At 49.8% G+C, this 21,488-nt stretch overlaps 3 protein-coding genes and 1 pseudogene across 3 annotated transcripts; 1 reads left to right on the top strand and 3 right to left on the bottom strand.

Moving 5' to 3' along the window:
* Positions 1–485: 485 nt before the first annotated feature.
* LOC100840465 (geraniol 8-hydroxylase) lies at positions 486–2,475 on the bottom strand. The gene is made up of 2 exons (XM_003558304.4): positions 1,442–2,475; positions 486–1,340 (listed from the first exon to the last, which is right to left on the bottom strand). The coding sequence occupies exons 1-2, from the start codon at positions 2,339–2,341 to the stop codon at positions 735–737; spliced, it is 1,506 nt and encodes a 501-aa protein (XP_003558352.1). The 5' UTR covers positions 2,342–2,475; the 3' UTR covers positions 486–734.
* Positions 2,437–3,252, bottom strand: LOC104581822 (annotated as a pseudogene).
* Positions 3,253–4,366: 1,114 nt separating this feature from the next.
* Positions 4,367–9,418, bottom strand: LOC100840157 (enolase 2). Its single transcript, XM_003558303.4, has 17 exons — positions 9,167–9,418; positions 8,375–8,438; positions 7,769–7,833; positions 7,563–7,610; positions 7,402–7,488; positions 7,221–7,301; positions 7,021–7,122; positions 6,857–6,937; positions 6,694–6,768; positions 6,292–6,354; positions 6,112–6,192; positions 5,850–6,044; positions 5,727–5,777; positions 5,557–5,645; positions 5,090–5,141; positions 4,942–4,998; positions 4,367–4,682 (listed from the first exon to the last, which is right to left on the bottom strand). Exons 1-17 carry the CDS (start codon positions 9,233–9,235, stop codon positions 4,602–4,604), a joined length of 1,341 nt encoding a protein of 446 aa, XP_003558351.1. The 5' UTR covers positions 9,236–9,418; the 3' UTR covers positions 4,367–4,601.
* A 6,424-nt stretch (positions 9,419–15,842) lies between these two features.
* LOC100839858 (IRK-interacting protein) lies at positions 15,843–17,952 on the top strand. Its single transcript, XM_003558302.4, has 2 exons — positions 15,843–16,431; positions 16,535–17,952. The coding sequence occupies exons 1-2, from the start codon at positions 16,390–16,392 to the stop codon at positions 17,807–17,809; spliced, it is 1,317 nt and encodes a 438-aa protein (XP_003558350.1). The 5' UTR covers positions 15,843–16,389; the 3' UTR covers positions 17,810–17,952.
* Positions 17,953–21,488: the final 3,536 nt, after the last annotated feature.

Genomic DNA, 21,488 nt, shown 5'->3' with positions numbered 1-21,488 from the left:
CACTCCGTAGCAAGTTAACTACTAAGATCCCCATCTATTTCCTTTCAAGACTTAACTGTCAACCTGTCCGAATATTGGCATTCAGTTATCTGATATCTTTTGATTTACAAGATTCAGTTTTCGCGACATATGTGAAAAGAATATATTACAGTTATACGCCAGATTTTTGAACTAACTTAAATAAAGTTCTATTTATGGAGTACAAACGAGCGTGAACATTGGAGACATGTGGATGCAGTTTACAAATGAAATGTTTTGCCCACATTGACATTGTAGTACCACAAAAGGTTTGGACTCGATCAGTTCTTAAATGCCAATTAAATAATTACGACTGGCTGGAATTTGGATCACCGAATTTTGCAAGTGTTTGCTGAATAGTACTCTACTTATTTCTGATGATATGCGGAATGACTAATTCAGTCTTTGTTATATGGATTAAAGTTTGGGCACAGTTGACAGGTTACCGCATCGTGTTCTAGCTCACATGGCTCCAATAATCGACTTCGCAGCATGTATGAAGGAGTTGGAACGTGTTTGCACGGCGTGCCATGTACCGGAGTACTCTATGCAACACCTGTGGAACTAGAGGGTATTATGATACGAATACCATGTGACTGCTCACCAAAAAATAAAAAAACCATACATGTACAAGACAAGAAACTTGCAGCAGATCCCCAGAGATCGGTGAAGCCGTGTTCAATATTCGAGCTTCCCATCCCAAACTGGCATCGACTTTAAATTGGTTGAGCCAGGGCCTGGAGCGGCGTGGCCAATCCTAGTATCATCCCAAACTTCTCTCCCATGTCCACCCCATTTGCCTCTACCTCTCTTGGAAGCCTCCACTCGAACCGCCACAGCAACGACGCAACCATGAGATGCACCATGCGCGTGGCCAGCGGCATCCCGGGGCAGATCCTCCGTCCGGAACCAAATGGAAGGAGCTCAAAGTCCCGGCCCCGGAAATCCACCTCTTTCTCCATGAACCTCTCCGGCATGAACTCCTCCGGTTCGGACCAGAGCTCGCGGTCTCGGCCGATCGCCCACACGTTCACCAGGACACGCGTCCCCTTGGGCACGGTGTAGCCTCGGAGCTCCGTCGTCGCCGCGGCTTGGCGTGGCAGCAAGAATGGAGCAGGTGGGTGGAGGCGGAATACCTCTTTCACGATGGCCTGGAGGTACTTGAGCTGGGCGATGTCCGATTCCTCGAGTTCCGATCTGGAGCCAATCACCTGCGAGAGTTCTTGGCGAGCTTTCGCCATGGATGATGGATTTTTTAGCAGCTCGGCCATTGCCCATTCCACGGTTCCTGCACTCGTATCAGTCCCGGCGCTGAACAAATCCTGTGGCGTAAGATCAGGCGGTTATCAATTAGTAACTTGCATCAAAGTTCATGCAACCACAATTCATCCTCGCAGATTAGGCGGCTTGGATTAGAAGATACCGTGAGCAACGAGCGCAGCGTCTGGCGATCAAACCCCCGTCCGTCGTCCGGGCTGCGGTAGGCGAGGAGCACGTCGAGGAAGTCGTTCTTGGGTGGCTCCCCGGCGTCGCGCTCGCGCACGCGCCGGTCGATCTGCGCGTCGAACACGGCGTGCAGCCTCCGGAAAACCCTGGCGAGGCGCTTCCTCAGACGCTGCGGGTCGAGCGGCGCGACGGCAGGGAAGAAGTCGGACAGGTTGGGCACCCCGACGGCGCTCGTGAACTCCGTGATCACGTCCCTGAACTGCTCCGACGACCCGCTGCCGTCGAGGTCCGCGAGGTCGGCCGAGAACACGGCGCAGGAGAGCAGGTTCAGCACGGTGGTGAAGGCCACGCGGCCGACGTCGACGACGCGCGCGCCCTCCTGCCGCGTCACGTGGGACACGAGCTGCCGCACCTTGTCGCGGCGGAGCGCGCGCTGGTGCGCGCCGTCGAGGCGGGCCGGCGAGAAGAGCTCGGCCGAGCACACCTTGCGGAGGGCGCGCCACCGGAGGCTGCTCGGCGGGAGCCAGCCCATGGAGAAGCTGTCGTGGGCGCACGCGCGGGCGGCGTCCGGCACGGAGCGCGCGGAGAAGGCGGCGTCGTGGCGCTGGAGGAAGTCGCGGGCGGCCTCCGCGGAGGAGGCGACGACCGTGGTGACGGCGCCGAGGCGGAGCGTCATGAGCGGGCCGTGGCGTCCCGCGAGGCGCGCCAGGGACCGGTGGGGCTGGGCGCCCAGGTCGAGGAGGTTGCCGATCAGAGGCCAGGGCCGGGGACCCGGGGGCAGGTTGCGGCAGGCGGCGGCCGCGAAGTGGCGGCGGAGGAGGTACAGGGAGGAGACGATGAGGATGACGTATGTTGTGTACAGGAGGGAGAACTCCATGGTGGTGAGCTCTCGCCTCTCGTTGACGCGGCGGATGTACAGGGACGTGTTGAATTATTAGCGCAGGTTGCTGGCCTGAGAAAGACGATCGGATACCACCGTGTAATTCACCCAATTCTTAATTTAAACTTAGTCAGTCCAAAAAAAACAAAGTGCCTTGATTGCCGGCACAACGGCAGAACAGACAGTCCAACCCATTTTCTCAAAACGTGTTCAGCAAACGCGCACATTCTCTGTCATCCAAACTCTGTTCATCCTCCGAATGAATTCCTCTGCTCGCGTCATGAGTTCGTCCTCCTCCTCATCGGTGCATTTCTCCCGTGATGATGACGATGTGTTAGCAGCAGCAGCAGCAGCGGGCATGTCGTCTCCTCCGCTACTCTTTTCTCTTGCTTGTGTCTGAAGCGAGGCCGCGTCTACTTCGCCTGCTTCCACGCAGCTCTCTTCTGCGCGATCATGGACTTCGAGAGCACAGCTGCAACCGCCGATGGCAATGGCAGTGGCAGAGACAGTCACCGGCTCGTCTTCTCCTCCACGGTTCCTTTTGCTCCGTCACATTTCCGCAGCATCCGGCGGCGTCTCAGCTTCAGAGCCTCCGGTAATGCGCTCTCCGGTGCCGCCATTAACGACGCCGGGAGCGCAGCCGCGGCCGCCGAGGAGGAGGACGGCGATGATGGCATGGGAGAGGAAGAAAGCCAGGAGCGACGGACTGGCGGACGCCCAGAGCGTCATCAACTCGACGGTGGAGTTCAGTAACATTTCCAAGGCGAGATTGGCTCGTGGTAGCAAAAGAAAAAGGAAAACCGGTAATGAATTGGGGATCACAAACCAAAAGCCGGGATCTGCGGCTCCAGTCTGGATGATTTTGAAAGGGCTGGAGTCTGGATGATGGTGAAGGGTGTTTGCGCCCTCGCCTTATATAATCCCCGAGCAAATTGTGTAGGGGAAGACTCTGACCCGTGGACTCGACGAGTCAGCCGAGAGGGCACATGGGTGGGAGTGGTGGACCCCGGAGACCGAACCGGAAGGGTCTTCCTGGAGAAGATACCTGCGGTAGACTCCGGACTCCAAGTCGTGTGTACTCCTACTAGGAAATATAGGAATGGGCGCCTAGGAGAAGTGGGCTCTTGCCGCGTGCGCACTGCACATGGTTCAGAAGCTCGCCTTTACATTTTTTTTCTCCATTAGTTTTCCATTTTTCATTAATCTATCAATTCGAATTATGTTTTGGAAAAACTTTTTATCTTTCTGTACATTTGACACATATTTCTTAAGTTTTACTTCTTTTAAATGTAAAACATAACATCTTTACAATTCTTTCTCCAGTAGTTTTAAGAGACGGAGCCTCGTTACATGCCATTGCTTCCAACGTTCGTCAGGTCGGTCATACCCAAGATCGTCACAATCAAGGCACCCAAGAACTTCCCTTGCTCATCTCGACAAACGGCACCGAGGACACCACCAGCTCCCGAGCGAGCTAAACCAGCATCGACATTAATCTTGCATGCACATGAAGGTGGAGGGATCCACCCAAGGACAGACATGGCCTTGTCTCTGCAACCATGCGGTTGCTTCGGTTTGGCAGTTTTCTCATCAACAACAATCGAGAGATCTTCCAAGAAGCGCTGGATAAAGGCGAAGGTAGAGAGCAGACTCTAATATTTATCTTCATGAATAGCTTTCCATCGTGCCCACCAAACAGCCCACAAGGTCGTTAGAATAACGGCAAAACCACACTGCGACGTCGACTCCATCAGCATGAATAGCCAAATATTGGCATCCGGCATACCATTTTGTATGACATGCTCGGTTAACTCATCCAAAAGTGCCCCCAGACACAGTCAACAAGTGCATGAATAACCAAAGATTGGCATCCGATATATCATTTTAGGAATCTATTTATGTAGGAGTATTTGTTTTAATCCGGTTCCGCAACACGCACTAGGCGTCATCTAGTTATTAGAAATGTAGCATCCTTTCGTGTTGCCAACACATTCCATGTTTTCATACATTTCAGGCATGATATAGTGCAACGTTTTTAGTACTCCGCACCCGCAAACTGTATTCAGATCCCATTGTCAAAATTAAAATTGTTCTTGGGACCCACGTGACCGTGGGGTTATTACTCAAATCATACAATCACAATCTGAGTATCTGGGAAAGAGTTATAAGCTAGCGCCGCACATTTTCACAAAATTTACTAACGAAGAGATTCCTTCAATTTCTCGCAAAAAAAAGAAGAGATTCCTGCAATTCCTGTCTAGTAGGGCTCCACTGGCGCACGGAATTTGGCTCCTGCGTACACGGCAGCAGCACCAAGCTCTTCCTCGATCCTAAGAAGCTGTTCAATTGAGAAGAACAAGAGTCAGTAAAATGCACCAGATTTACATCATGACCCAACGAGGATTGTCAAGAAAATATAATCTAGAGTGCAACAGGGAAATGGCAGTAGGGGCAAGAGCTTGTCTAATAGTTAAATAGTATTAGTAGGCAGTAGCAAGCTTTACACATCAACCATCTAGAAAATCATCAAAGTAGCAAGCTTTGCACATCAACAAAATGATCAAGACATGCAAACGCGAAGGCTGTGAGCTTCTTGCCTGGTTGTACTTGGCAAGTCGTTCTGATCTGCAAGGTGCTCCGGTCTTGATCTGGCCCTGTTTCATAAGAAATGTTGTTCCTTTAATATCACATGAAACTCGTTTTGATCTGACAAACTCCTTCAAAAAGCATACTATGGGAACATACCGTAGATAAACCAACCGCCAAATCAGCAATGAATGTGTCCTCAGTTTCACCACTGAAACCAAGAGATGGCAATTGAATATTTAGGATAAGGTTAGGCACAGGAAAGCAAGACGGTAACACAAGATAATGACTAAACTAATTTTGTGCCCGTGCTTTGCTACGGAATTATCAAGAGAAAATTTACAACTGAAGACAACATGATATTCAGCTTATGAACCAATGCCATAAAGTCTGATGATACTATGATAGGCTTTGCTGAATTTGAACTCTGAACCCAAACTCATGGAGATTGGAAAGGAAAAGCAGTAGTAGAAACTATGTAAGTAAGGATTATGACATGAAGTTTTAACTCATGAGTTTGTACAATCTACTTGTCAGGGGTGGTCAGGGGTGACAAGAGAAAGGTTAGAAAGAAGTGAATTGACGACTACCAACTCCAAACTTTATAAGTAGGAAAAGGTGTATACCTCCGGTGACTGGTCATCACTCCCCAACCAGCGCGTTTCGACATTTTCACAGCCTCAATGCTCTCGGTTACAGATCCAATTTGGTTAACCTACATTGTAAATGGCACGATTCATCAGCAGAAAAAGCAATTTGGCTAATATAAATACAGGGTATATCAAACAGGATGTACCTTGAGGAGAAGAGCATTGCAGGACTTCTCCTTGATCGCCTTGGCAACCCTCTGCAGCAAATTGGAATCAACAATTTAGTAACCAAGGAAAATAAAAAAAAGGAGTAAAAATAGAGTACGCACAGTTGGGTTGGTGACGAGGAGGTCATCTCCAACGATCTGCACTTGCTCTCCGATTTCCTCAGTCATCTTAGCATAGTGAACCCAATCATCCTGATCAAATGGATCTTCAATCGAGACAATTGGGTATTCACTAACGAATGATTTGTACACATTCTTCAGGCTATCTCCAGATATCTTCTGGGAACCATCATTGTTCTGCAACCAGCGAAATAATAACCATAAATATACTCATTAAATTGACTTTGCAAATTAATGACATTACCTCTTCCTTGAAGTTAAGATCATAAGTTTGATCCTTCTCGCCATAAAACTCTGAAGCAGCAACATCCATTCCAATGACAACCTAGTATATCAGATAGAATTATGTGCCATCCATGCCAAATATATCAAATGAAAATGTCATGATCATTAGATTAATTTAACATGCTGCAAGTCCACAAACCTTGCCAGTGTATCCAGCCTTTTCAATTGCTGTCTTCAAGAGCTCAAGACCCTCCTTGTTCTCCTACAATATGAGAGGCAAATGAAAGAATTACGAAGAATACTCCAGAGTCTTGGACAGGGCGTATTTCTTTTCATGTGATGGTTACTTCAGCGATTTATAGCATATTAGCATATAGATTATACAAAGTTTCTTACATGGAAATTTTTTCAAGAAGAAAGAAGACAAAATTCTGACAACTTTCATGTCACTAGAATGTTTCTTAATCACCAAATATCAAGAAGCCAACAAAGAAAAATGAAAAATTATATCAATCCAACATTAGTAGCAATAATGTCAGAAAAGCAATTCTGAAGTAGGATCTAACATTAGTACCATGTCAGCCATAGATTATGGACGAACCTGAATGTTGGGAGCAAAGCCACCTTCATCACCAACATTAGTAGCATCTTGCCCATACTTCTTCTTGATAACAGACTGAACAGAACAACAGCAAACATGTAAACCGTTAAAGTTTCTCAATTATCTTCAGCGATAGAAGAGAGAAGGGTGATTAAATAATGACCTTCAAGTTGTGATACACCTCAACACCCATCTTCATGGCCTCCTTGAAGGATGAAGCACCAGTAGGAAGGATCATGAATTCCTGTAAAAGCATTGGAGCACAAGTTACAAACTGAAGAAATCACTGAACCAAATATATATGCAAATTTTGGTTTCGGGTCTTACCTGCATGGCAAGCTTGTTTCCTGCATGTGATCCACCATTGATGACATTGAATGCAGGCACAGGCAAAACCAGCTTCTTGTTACCAGCAAGGTTGGCTATATGCTGCCATGTACATTACACATAGTGTGTAAGCAAACAATTGGTGAATTGGACAATGTTAAGCAGAACAACTGTAAGAGCATTCATATATCAAAATGTACCTGGTACAACGGAATCTTCTTGATAGAAGCTCCTGCTTTGCATACAGCAAGGGACACAGCCAGGATAGCATTAGCACCAAGCTGAATTTTAATGGAATCAAACCATCAGATGGAAATTAGTGAAAAAATAAAGCTTCCGTTCTCCTACAGCACAACATCCACAGCAATTTCACGGTAATACCTTTTGCTTGCACCAGCCCCACTCATTCTTGGTTCCATCAAGTTGATGAACCATGAAATTGTCAATCTCAGTCTGTTCTGTGGCATCCTGCAAAGCAATTAGAGCAACCATGAAGTTAATACTGTACTATGCAGAAAATAACAGTAGTAGGGAAGACAAACCTTGCCAATCAATGCTGGTCCAATAATGGAGTTCACATTGTCAACAGCCTGTTGGGAAAAAAATTGTGATCATACGGAAGTTAAGATGTAGAGCAATCGTGGCATAAATTTAGCAGGTATGGCACGCTACTAAGACACTATACAATTGACAGAACACAACAAAAATCAAAAGTACCTTGCAAGGAATGCATAAGATTAAGACAAACCTTTAGAACACCCTTTCCCAAGTAATCAGAACCTCCATCCCTCAATTCCAAAGCTTCGTATACCCCTGTAACATCGGCAAGAAAGAAAAGCTCAAGTTAAACTTCTTACTACAAAGTTAGCCAACTGAAACTTTCATGATTGACGTAAGAAAACAGCCTGCACGCTCTAAATAGAGACGAGACCTAAATTTCAGGCATGAAAATGAACATTCAGATTTCAGAAGACACCAAATCGCAAACAAAAGGTCGTCACATTCTGCTCCTTCCTCTACAAAAAGGCAAAAATACTACTCCCTCCGATCCATAATGAGTGTCGGGGACTTAGTATAAAGTTGTACTAACTTTGTACTAAATCCCAGACGCTTATTATGGATCAGAGGGAGTAAAATTCTTGTAGCACGTGAGAAGGGATGACACAAATTTGTAGCTGAACATGAAGTCACAATGTGAAAAAGGCTTGATCTGAAGTTGAATTAACCAGCAGTACCCACTATAAAAACTGCCAAAACATTATAAGCAGGCGACAAGTGTATGTACCAAAATATATTCAATGTAGTCCACAGCGAAAATAGGAAGAGAATATTTGCTAGTATACAAACGACGTACCAGTTGATGCACCGCTGGGCACAGCAGCCCTCGCGAATGTTCCATCAGAGCAGCACACGTCAACCTAGCAGCAAGAACATCATGTTCATATTTAGCTACAGAAACATTATGTTTCCGCGGCTAGAACCAATACTGATTCTATAATTTAACAGTGCAGCAGATGAATATGGTGACTGACAACCATACGAGCACATCTAACCTAATAGACAACATATGATATGATTGTAGACTAGCGCGAAACCAGACCGGGAGAGAACAGAGATCAAGTCGTAATAATCTGTCGAAATTAACAATTCTTGTGAAGATTATTGAGAACTATATGACAAAACATACATAGTCCACCGGCACGATGAGAGACATTAGCTAAAACTAGGTACAGAGCAACAGATCGGATCATCTGAAACAACTAAAGCTAAATACAGAAGGGGGAAAATGTAAATACAGTAGATCATACTGCTGATCGAGTAAGCGCGTAGCGATTAAATGATCAAGTGTATCGAAACCCTTAAATGCCTAAAACCTTGTCCACAACCACAATTACAGACAAATGAGAGCTCCGTTCACCAACGCATGGCCAAATCGGGGGTACACAGTTATAGATCGTACTATCCAAAACAGCAAATCGTGTAGTACATTACCAGATAAACCATACAAAGAAGACCACTCATATCCGAACTGTTCTAACGAGGACTCGAGAAATCGAGATCGCGCCGTACAACAGCCGGTCTGATCGCTCGACACCTTTAAATTGCAGGGGATAAATTGGAGACAGGTGCTTAAGCTGGCACATACCTCGACGGTGGGGTTGCCGCGGCTGTCGAAGATCTGGCGAGCCTTCACGCTCTGGATGGTTGCCGCCATGGCCGGAGAAGAAAGGCGCTACAGGTTTTTCAGCGGCGGGCAGCGGATTAGGAATTTGCGGAGGTTTTGAGGCTCGTGTGGCCTCTTTATGGTGCGGTGGAGCAGGTCACATGAATTGGCATCTCCAATTTTCTATTCTCACGACTTTAGATCGCATCGACAAAGCATTTTAGAAGAAAAAAAATAAGGAGTATATCGCATCGACAAAATATTTTAGGTGAGACAGGGAAAGCAAATCGGATCGGTATTCTTCAGAGAGCATATTCGCAGGAGCGGCGGCCGCGCCGCACTTCGGGTGATCCGGCGCCATGGTCGGCCCATGGGAATGGGCGGTACAACGGGCTTCACCGAGGCCTATATGTGGGCCAGAATGTGCTTGCTAAGCCACCGGCGCTCGGAGACTAGAGCGGATCGCCATGGTGCAAACTGGCTTTACAAGTTTTCGGGCCCGGCAGGTTCTCTGGAGCATGTGCAATTGTGCATGGGCTTAGCAGTTAAGAGAACACCCTAAAAAAAAACAGTTTAAGACAAATGAGAAAAAACGTGTTCCCGGTGGTGGACCGCACCGTCCGAGCCTCTGAGGCTAGCAAGCGACGGGGCAATACCGAATACCGGTGCCCCGGGTTTGGAACGAAACTAATCACATGTCTGCCGCACCATATTCTTCGCACTGCTAACTCTTTTGTGCGACTATCGGGAGTCATGTTCTTTTCGCTAATCCACACCTCTACAAAGATGCGGTCCGCCCCACCGAGTGCCGCTTCGGCAGTTTTCCGGGCTCATAGCTAGCTTTAGCTCTTCCTTTCTTTTTGCGCGTTTGCGCACTTACGTTCCAACACTTAATAGAATCGGCAGCTGTTTTCGTCAAAAACAAACTGAAAAATACAGCGGGTTTCAGATGTTGGAGCATGTATTCTGCCTCGCAGACTGCAGTCTGAACGATCATCATCGTGCGAGACAGCTTAACTGCTTAAGCGACTGGAAGAATTTTCTTTCTGAACTTCGTGTGATCGTGTCACTGTCGACAAGCGTTTGCGCATCGAGGGCGGAAGCTGTAGGTTTTGTCGATTTTCTTTGTGTGGTTTGACGGAGGCAGTTATGTTAACAATAACCTGCCCCATGAGATGGACCCATTTCAAACGCGGAGAGGATGATTAGAGCATCCACAGTCTTTAGCTTTTCTACCTCTATAGATGCATCTAACCATTAGAGGCAACCTCTAAGCATTGCAATCTCCTACCTCTAAGAATCTCAGATGAGAAATGCCTCTTTCTTTGGAGGCAGCCTCTATGCTATACAAGTCCAATAGGATAAGCAAAAAAAAAATCATGTGAGAGCATCATAGTACTTTGTACTGATACGTGGGGTCCATCTTAGAGATGAAATTGCTTCCAAAGACCGCAGCATTTGGTGATAAGATTAGAGCCAAGAGGTGGGCCCCAGCTTAGAGGTATTATTACCTCTAACTAGGGAGCAGGCAAAGTTCAAGTCCGACCAAGCTCACGCACCGAGGATCTGGGCGTGACCGCGTGAGTGTCAGTGTCTCACTCCCACACTCACAGGAAACCCTAGCGCCGCTGGCCCCAACCCCACTCCCGTCTCCCCCGCTTCGCCGCCGCCAGAGGGGGTGCCGGCGAAGCCCGCACACCGCCCAGGGAAGGTGGCGGCGGGGCGGTCTTCCTCTTCCTCTCCTCGCAGGCATGGTGTTCCTCGGCGGCACGTGGGGGCGGAGGTGCTGCGGCCGGGCGGCGCATGGAGGCGGCGTTGCTGCAGGGCAGGCGGGCAGCTCGGGGCTCCGGCGAAGGCGGCTCCCGGGGGCCCGCGGCGGGGCGGCGCGAGCGCCGGATTCGGGGCAGACGGGCCTGTGGCGGCCTTGGGCCGTGGCAGAGGCGCGTGCGGGCGGCGTCCGGAGGTCGACGGTGAGGCGGCTCGCCAGATCCGCCGGTTGGAGCGCCGGATCCAGGCCTGCGGCGCGTGGTGGAGGCAGGCCTTGGTGCGGCAGGGCTCGGGGGCGGGCGCGGCACGGCGTTGGTAGGAGCGGCGGAGGCACCCCTGTGGGGGCGGCCGGGAACTTCGAGCCTGCTCGGGGCCCATCTGGTCCAGGGCGGGCCTGCTGTTCTTGAGACGTTGTTCCAGCGTGGAGCCTGATGTGCTGGCGCCTGCACCGTGGTCGTGCCGGAGGCCGGCCAGGCAACGGTGGGCTGGGTCCTCACCGTCCAGTCCCCGTCCCGGTGGTGGTGAGATGGTGCGCAGCCTCCTACTCCTCCGACGACGTGGATCTCGTTTCTCTACGGCGATGAGGCCAAAAGGCGGCTCCTTGTTGCGTGATGGGCGTCAGGGCTGACGGCAGGGTCGGGAGAAATCCCTGCGTGAAGCTGACGACGGCGACGCCCGCGGGCGCCGTCACCTCCTTGGAGGCGTCGTCATGGCGCTGCCTGTTCTTCCCCGCCTCGAGCACCGGGGGAAACCCTTTATCCGCTCTTTGGATAAGGCGGCGGCGGCGGCACACCCATGTTGTTCCTCTCTTGGGGGCGTCGTCTAGGTGGCTCGTGGAGTCCTTGGTGCGACAGTTGGAGTCGGTTGGCCACCGCTCGGAGCTTGGGCTTTCGGGGCGCTATGTACGCCGTCGTCAAAGCTTCTTCTGGGTCGACGCCTCCTTCGGTTAGGTTCGGTCCCGCCGTTCTCTCGCCGACTCTTAGGCACTTATGGGCGGGTGGTGCGTTGGTTTGTGCCTTTTCGGAGTTGGAGTTGGTCTCGGAAAGTTTCCCTCTTCGGTTGTGACGCGGTTTTGAAACTCGATGTATCGCCCCCTCGCCATTTTTGTCGGGAGACAATACAAGACGAGTCCTTGTCGTTGTTTTTGTATGGTGTGTTGTAATCCGTGTGGCCTTGCGTTTGTATCGTGTAGCTTTTTTGACGTTGTTCGGCCGACTTGGCCTCTTGGCCACTCCGTGGTGTTGTAACTGGCTTTCTGGCCATCTCCTTCTTTAATCGATGATGCGCCCGCTGGATCGCGTTCTTGAAGAAAAAAAAAAGTTGACCCCTTTCCTATCAGCTGCTTGCATTGACCTAACCATTTTCCCTTTCCAGATCTGACTCATGCATTCAGTTGGGCCCGGGACAGACGTTGTTTTTCAAAAGTTCAATCCATGCCCTTGTACTTAAAAGGAGAGGGGACATATGGCGCATCACATCTGGCATGACGTAGATAGATGTGAATCATGTGATCGACTTGTAAAGTTGCAAGTGTCATCTTTGCCATTCATGTCCCCATGGCTCCATGCACTTGCATGCGCGAGCCGATCGGAGGTCCACTTTTAGCGTACAACTCACTTCAACGCTGGTGACCAGTATGTGGCAGATGCCTACCGAACCCGTTACGGGTTACCCTACGGCAGCGGGCCAGGAACAAAACCTAGCAGGAATTGCCTTCGATCAGGACAACGGAGAAGGGGCGAGCGGTTTGCCGATTTGGACTGGCGCGACGGAGGAGGCCCGCGCGGCTGTGCAGGGAGACGGAGACATGCGCGCAGAGACGACCAGACCAAACCAGAGACGGATGTGGGCGCTGCACTGCCGAGTCCAGTGTCACAGGCTCACAGCCCCGGGCGATTGCACGAGCTGCTGGTTGCTCGTCTGCGGTGTCAAAGCGGGGCTGTCAAGCCTACAACAGTGCTGTTGCGCTGCGTGCCGTTCCCTCCTTGCAAGGCGCCTTGGGCTGCATGCGGGAACACCCAAGCAGCTGGCTCGCGCGTAGGTCACCTAAGCTGTGGTCACTACCTCTGGACTCTGGTCCTCCTCGAATGAGCCAGCAAGCCCAAGCGGTGCTGTTATTTTGTGGTATCAGTATCTTGCTTTGCGGTGAATCCGGCGTACGCGAATATTCTAGTACTTATTTATCGCTACTGTGATGCGACATCCAACTGTAGATTAATTCGCAGAAGTTTGTAGATGATCCACTGCACTGAAGTTTGGGGATGGCAGGACATCGAACGTGTACTTATGTAGTGGGCATGCAACACAAATCTGCACATACCAATGGTTTGCCTGAGCCTAGGCCGATCGTCGCGCGCCGACAGAAACAGCTCCCTCCTACCGAGGCCCGGACTCTGCTAGCTATCGCCCACTGCTGTCGATCAATGAACATCTTCAGCGTCCAGAGCGACAACCACAACTTCACAGGAGCAAAATCTGAATCAAGCGTACACTTCGCATTCTTGTGGAGGAGATCCGTGTCTGTGCTTTCGGCCGCGCACGACTTGCACCATTAATTTTTGGAGCGGTTGCGTTGGCTCCTACAGCGTACGTACAAACTACGATTGATCGATCATACACGAAGTGTGTGTGCGGTACACCAGCGGCAGTACGTACGACGCCCACGGGCACGGGCCGGGCTGGCATGGATGTACGTACGTAGCTACGCGGCCATGCGCCGTACCTCAATGGATGAGTAAAACCCGGCATGGCGCGCGGCATGCGCCTAGACGTAAATTAAACGGGGTGGGCCGGCGCCGCGGCGCGCCCAGCTAATTTGTTCGGATCTCGCCGCTGCTTTGAATTCCGACGATCGATCTAGTAGTATAGGCTTGGATTCGCAGCTGGTCCTTGGTCTCGGGTCATCGGGATCGTGTCGCCTGCACCATCTGCATGGATCCGGTCTCTCTCCATGGCGCGCCGTTGTCGGTCGTGGTCGGCGCGGAGTACTGTAGCCTGTAGCTATCCCTGCGGCTGCAAATGTAATGCGACGCAACTATGCTATTGTGGGCATACAGTACAGGCCGGGCCGGCTAGGCAGGCAGTAGTAGGCGCCAGCCTGTAGTGTAGTATTTGCAGCGAGCGCTGCCCATCCGTATGCCGTATGCGGCAGCAGCTAGCGATCGACCTCCGTCTAATTTTGGTACAGGTCCGTATCGTTTTGTTGGAGAGGCTTGGAGCAGGCGAGATGCCCGATGGAGCATGTATGTAGAGGAGGCGGGCGGCATGCGTGACAAAACATTGGCAGATGGAAGCGAGAGGCTCTCAGCAGTGCGTGAGCGCAGGCGCAGCGCGCGGTTGCCGAATTTTTCCTATGTACTGATATAGGAACGTGATTAATTGGAGCTTTGCTGCTGCAAGCCTGCAAGTGGAATGCACTGATATCTTGAAGTGGCTCGATCGTGGTGAGCCCGCACGTGAAACACCGGCGAGGGGCTGTTAATCACCAGCATGTATAGTGTACGTCCAAATGGATTCTTCGGAGTGTGTGAAACCGCTCTAGAACTTGATGGTAATCTAGCAAAAACTAATTACCGCGTGTCACAGTCAGTCAGTCACATGTCATGATTTGCAATTGCAAGCTAGATGCGGACTGGTAACACCATCATTTGGTGTCATCGATTGAAGTGCCAAATTCTAATCTTGTACTCCCTCCGTTCTGCTGGAGGGAGTACTCAGCACTTAGTCATTTGATTGAGTTGATTGTGCATGAAGTCACAAGACCTTTTTTTTTAGTTCATGGCTAACACTAGCCACTTCAAAGAAAAATACAGTAAATAGAACTCGTCACTCTAACAACCATGCGTAAGTATTGACAGCTCGATTTGACAGACATGTGGTGACAGTATCGGGACCTATATATTCCGTCCCGAATACTACATGTTGCATCGTGAATACAACGAGTGAAACCATCCAGATGGTCTGATGGAAGACACATTACCAGAAACGAAGAACCTCCTGATCCTTTGGACCCGGTCAGTCTCGTCCCGTCCATGGTCACGCCGTCACGGCACCGGACAATGGAAAACGACCTAAACGAGATGCTAGCTAGTATTGGCCTTGAGATGCAGCCAGAAGAAGACGAGCTGACGAGGTACTGTACTATTCTACTTCAACTTACGCACGTCGCCTGCAAAGTCCACTGCTTTTTTAATTGAAGAAACCAACAGGTTCCGCGGCCGTGTCGCATTCTTTGATCAAATCAACCCGACACGTCCCCATGCAATCGCAACTCCTGTGGCGGAAACCACGGTACGCCAAGGGGTTTTGTTCGTCACGATTCACCGATAGCAACCTGTGATCTTGGCGAGGACAGCTCCAAGTCTGATGAGCTCCGTGGCCTTGGGTTGGTCCTCAGGTCTGAACGAGCAGGCGGCCGGGTGCTCTTTGTCTTCAAAACTTCAGATGGACGGAGCAGCTTATGGCCTGCAGGCATTCACAAAAGTCACTGGAGAAAAGATGGCGCACTTCTCCGCAGCCGCAGTAATGTAACAAGCGACAAGAAGGGGGGAAATGGTTAACCGGTGCCTCGCGATATCCGTGTCGCTAGCTAGAAGAGGCAATCCAAGGCCGCAGTATTCACAGTTCCACACACGGACTTCCGGTCGTGTCTTGACGATTCTCGATTCATTCAGGCGTAGTATACACGGAGGGCGGTCCAGACTACTTATGGTGTTCCTACCCAACTGGCCAACCGCTCTTAATGCGCACCCTCCAGGCCGCCACGAACTCATGACATTTGCTGATGCTAATGCTCTAGCTACGGGATCAGTCGACAGCGGCAGGTATCTTTTCTGCTCGTTTTGCATGGAAATGTTTCGAGGAATTCTCCTAGTCTTCAAGTTCCCGCGGTACGACGGACCAACTAGCGGGAGTGCGGTTGAGACAGACAAAAATGTGGAATAGGCCGGGCAAACACTTTTCTGCCTCCAGAGACCCACGGGTGTCTTCTCGCAGATGGAAAATCTGAGAAGAGATAAATCAAGAGATGAGGAGGAAGGGAAAATGAGCGATGGTCCAGACTCCAGAGGGGCATTAAACGCAGCAACGACCCGAACTGACCGGCATTCATGTCCCGCGTCCTGCTCTCCTGCCTCTCGTCCCCGTGAAGTAGACTGCAAAGAAGGACGACGTCGTCACACTCGCACGTACGCAACGCAAAGAAAGGCAACCAACACCGCACTGCGCGCACAACAGCGCTGCTACCGTCTGGCCACCATCGCAACGCGAGGCAGAAGGCACCACCGGCCGGTGCGCGCCTCACAGGACCCAAGAAAACCCTACGCTGGAGTACCAGCTATCGTTCGAGTTTCGACCACCGCAAATCCCAACGGAAAGTGGCAATTATTCATAGAGGAGTGACAGCAGTAAGTCCCAGAGCGAGAGCTCGATCCGTAGCCATGGTGTCGTCTCCGTCCCCTTCTCCTACCTTCCCGACCGTGGTAAGTCGCGTCTCTCCCAGCCGGAATCCCAGCCTCCATTATCTTTGTTCATTGAGTTGGCGGGATGCTTGCTTACTTGTGACCTGTAATGCGCTGAGCTCAGGCCTCCGAGACGAAGCAGCGTGCGGGTGTCGCGACGACGGCCTCGGATAAGCTGGACCAGAAGTACGCGCACTCCGCGACGCCGCTGCACAGCCACGGCGGCGGCGGCGCCAGGAAGACGCCGCGGCGAGGGAAGAGCGAAGGCGGCGGCGCGGACTCGGCGGCGGCGTACGTGGCGGCAGTGTCCTGCTCCGACTGCCGCTTCAAGCAGCGGGTCCTGGCGCCCGCGTCGCCGGGAGCCGTCATCCGCTCGCTGTTCGGCTCCCTCACCAGGCGCTCCACACCACGCTCCTCACCGTCTCCATCTCCGACGTCTACGGCCTCGGAAGGCGACGGTGGCGAGCAGTGGCGCCTGGCCGCGGCCGACCTCTCCCGGCGCCTGGCCGCGGCCACGCGCACCCGGGACGACGCGGTGGAGGAGACCGCGCGGCTGAAGCACTCCCTCGCGGAGCTGGAGCTCAAGCTCGCGCGCCTCGAGGCCCGCGTGCTCCCCACGCCGTCCGCAGCCGCCGCCTTCCCCGTGGAGTCCTTCCTCCGCGCCGTCTCCACGGCGCGCGCCACCGTGCGGAACCTCACGCGCGCGCTCTCCACCCACCTCCGCAGCCCCGCTGCCGCGAGCCCCGGCGCTCCGAACCTCGAGAGCTTCCTGAACCGCGCCTTCCACGCGGACTTCGAGCTGGACACGGACGGCGACGCCGGCCTCCACACGGCGGACCCGGCGGGCCGGTGCGCGGCCAACCTCGCGGCGTACCACGCCGTGGCGGCGCTGACGTGGGAGGAGGTGCTCCTCCACGGCACGAAGCACTACAGCGAGGGGCTCAGCCGGTTCTGCGACGCCAAGATGAGCGAGGTGGTGTCGTCCCAGGGCTGGGCGCGCGCGCGCCCGTGGCCCGAGCCGCTGCTGCAGGCCTTCTTCCTGGCCGCCAAGGCCGTGTGGGGGGTGCGCCTCCTGGCCCACTCCGTCCACCCGCCGCTCCCCGTCGTGCGCGTCGACCGGGGCGCGCGCTTCGACTCGCGCTTCATGGAGGACGCCGCGGCCGCGCGCGCCGGGCGGCTGGAGCCTGCCAGCGTCAAGATGATGGTGGCGCCGGGGTTCCACGTGTACGTCGCCGGCGCCGGCGTGGTCAAGTGCAAGGTCGTGTGCTTCTACAACAACAACGGCGGCAGCCGCACCGGTGGCCACAGAGATGGCGGGAGCAGCGTCAACGGCGGTGTGGGGCTGGGGAGTAGCTGTAGCGATGTGAATGGGGGTGTTACGGTCTTACGGATGCGGTGAAGGGCAACAGCAGTCGAGTATAGTTGAAAGACACGGCGAATTTTTACTTGTTTGGTGATAGCAGTGGACCTGCATTTGATTGATTTGTGAATATTTGGTGGCTTGATCTCGATCGGTTTCTGTTCATTTTGCTCTTGTAAGTCTGATTTCCTGATGTTTAACAGCATTTGGAATACGAGTGCGATCAATATTCGGCGTGAGGTGATCAACGTACCTCGGTGGTCGGATACTTCATACTTTCCCGTCAATCCGTCATGGCGGCGGCAGCGCGTGCTCCATTGGAGAGTTGGAATAGATCGTGGATTGATTGGACGTTCCAACGATCTTAACCGCTCGTGCGGGTGCTGCTTCGTCGGGAGGATTCCCATGTTACGAGTACGGAGGATCGTAAGCATCGGATAGCGAGTGGCGCAACAAAGGCGATTGGTAAGACAATTTTCTCCTCGCACATCGCATCATCACTTTGAAGAGTCAGCTCACCAGGTTAACGATTCGTGGTTGAAAATGCCAACTGATAGCTTTCAAAGGCAACGCCAGCAACGGTCTTACGTTGAAACTAGCGCAGTGACCCACGTAGATTGCGCAGATGGACATGTATAATAAAATATTTATTTTGATTTAATTATCACGGCTTTCATTTTTTCTATCATGTGTTTTTTTTACTTTCCTATGATGAATGTGTTTCATTTTTTTCTAAATTCAAATTGCACTACATTCTGCCTTTAATTACAACATTCTTAACCTCTGCAATTTTCAAGTTACTAAATTGCAATTGCTATTATTTTCTGTTTTTCATACGATGCACCCTCTATGATGTATGTGTTCTATTTAAAAAAAATATTCTGCTCTACACTCTGTGTTTTAATTACAGCAATTTAAACACGTGCAATTTTTAGTTTACTAAATTGCAATTGCTAATATCCTCTATTTTTTCCGGCTTTCATTTGCTTGTGGAGGGTTTATGAATTACTGTTTCTTCTTAATTGGCATCATGACATGGGCTTACACACTCTATATATCAAAAGAACTATTGCTCATTTTAAATCATTTTTCAGTTCATGTTTCTCCATCTTGGACATCTTGTATATTTTCAGCTCTGTATTGGAGTTATTTCAGTCGAAATGGTCGTAGCCTTGTAGTATTATTGATTCTGTGAGTGTTCAAATCAAAATTCCACCCAAGACAAGTTTAAATCTTGTTTGGTTTGTGTTAGGTGTTCAACTGGTTGCCATTTATGGTTTGGTACGTTGAGATACAACTCTCGCATGTAATTTGCATTTTTTTTGCCAATGCCATTTCGTTGTATTCATGTGATAGTAACTGTTGCTAGTTTGTAGATTCTTTTGAACTCATGACATGATGAGCTTCAATATCAGTATTGGCTTTCAGTTCAAAAGGTTTTGCACATCTTTTCACACTATACGTATGATATATCTTGGTCCTGTTATCACACAGGGTTCTGTTCAGGGAAACTGATACTTCCACATATAAGAAATTCTATACTTGTGATCGTGGTATGCCTTTTGTCCTCCATATTTATGTAGTTTGTGCTCACTCCACCATTCATCAGTGGCAGTTAATCAGCCTGTCATGGGTCCATCAGCAAACTGTATTAGCTTTCTCCCAAGATAATGGATACTTCAACCTTTTTCTTATTAATTTTGGGCATTTTCCAGGCTTGTGGAACCCAAAATTTGTTTCATAATGATCACTTGTGCTTGCTCAAGTCTCAAGAATTGTATCGGTATACATTTTGCCTTTACATTTTTGCACGATATGTTTCTTTTCAAAAGCAGTCATCGGTTAATGAGAAGAATTATATTTTAGACTTTTAGTGATCTAGGATACAGTGGACATGTAATAAATCCTATGATGATTTAGGGGATAAGGTGTTTCTATCTGTAGTCTGTGATTTTGGTTTTCTGCTGTTTTACATTTTCCAATTTTCAGACTAAAATTCTTCTTTAGTGTAAGTAAATTATGTACCAAGCCGTGCTGCAATTATCTAATTTCCACATCTTTTTTTTTGTTTTTGTCACGGGCCAGTTCCCTTGCCACCTGCTGAAAACTTACCTGGTGCTTTATGTTGCACCTGTAGGACCTGGTGAAGTGGGGATCCGGAAATGTCTTTGGTTTGGGCAGACCTTCAACTAGTCCAGCATTGCCTATGGCCAACTAGTTAGTTCTGTTCGTTTTCGCTTCCTGCATTGGTTCAGTTTAAGGCTTAAGCTCAAGAGTCATGCTGAGACTTGTGTGTTTGAAAATTTGAAGTGACTGTAGGCTAGGATCCGAGACTTTGCAGGGCTCTGCCTAACTGACGATCGATCAGGGGTAGTGGCGAAACCGCGGTAACGAGGACTCGAAGAGGCTATCTCAGCAGTCTATGTCAAGAGGTTTTAAATGATCTTTGTCGGTTAGAGTTTCTGTGCTGTATATATATGGTTACCCTATGGTTATGTTTATGGTTATTGATGTAGACCACTTCATGTTAACAAAACTTAGTAGTCTAAATGCACTTAGCATCCAAGCTTTTGGTCCTGTAATCTAAGGTCAAATGGTGTGTTTTGCAAGTTGATTCTATCATGTGTGTATCTCTAGCTCTAAGCCTTGGAGTGTATATAGCCCACTGATGAATGTTTGTTTTTGGGCTATCCTGAAAGGAATTGGAGTTTGAATGTTTTTGTCTGTGCAGAAGATAACACGTTTGCACAAAAAAAAACATAAATCACCTCTGCATTTTGTACCTTCATTACATGTTCATACAGTATGTTGCTACTGCAGTCTGCAATTATGTTTTCTTTGGCATCAAAGCTAGCAGAATTTGATTGTTGTTTTTTGGCGTCAAACCTTGCAGATTGTTGCTTTTTGGTCCAGCCGGCTGAGTCATATTTGACTGATTTTTTCAACTAAACCAGGCGACTGGTTCAGAAGCAACAAAACAGGCGTCTGTTTTTAAGCCAGAAACCAGGCGACTAGTTTCAGTTTCAAAAATAGGCGCCTGCCCAATAGACACACCTATATGCTTGTGGCCGGCGAGCGCTAGTTTGAAGACCGTACGTGGATAGCACGGGCACGGCTGCGTGCCGTGTTGTAGTCTTGTGGACCGTGGTAGCCGTGGACGATGGCTACTCTGTGAAGACGCGTGGTGCTCGATCGGTAGATTTTCCTAATCTTGTGGGCTTCGCGGAGTTTTTATTTTAGTTATCGATCTGCCATAGTAGATTAAATCTCCACCGTCCGATAACTTTTGTAAAATCTGGGTCGTAGAATTTCTGCTACTTTAATTAGATATTAGATAGTGTTGTTGCTTTGTTTGGGATGCGGATTTTTGGTTCCCGAGATCCAATGCTCCCTAAGTTCAAACTTCATGAAAATCAGTTTCAAAAAAATCTGAATTTTTTTTAGTGTTAGTATAGATGTATACTACATATCTGCACAGTTTCGTGTATAGCCCCCGTTTGGAACGCAGGATAGAAAAAATACAGGAATTGGCATGACATGCATCTAAAATCCTATGGAGATTGAAAACATAAGATTGTGATAGAAAAACAATTTGGAATGCATGAACCAAAATAGCAGTAATTGGCAACATCCTATAAAGTAAACAAGACTAATACTCCCTCCGTCACATATTAAGTGCCGAAATATTACATGTATATCGACGTATTTTAATATATAG

The sequence above is a fragment of the Brachypodium distachyon genome, chromosome 1 (genome assembly GCF_000005505.3).
Source record: "Brachypodium distachyon strain Bd21 chromosome 1, Brachypodium_distachyon_v3.0, whole genome shotgun sequence".
NCBI classification, from domain to species: domain Eukaryota; kingdom Viridiplantae; phylum Streptophyta; class Magnoliopsida; order Poales; family Poaceae; genus Brachypodium; species Brachypodium distachyon.
The sequence above is the reverse complement of the archived record's forward strand: the minus strand, read 5'-3'. Positions and strand labels throughout refer to the sequence as shown.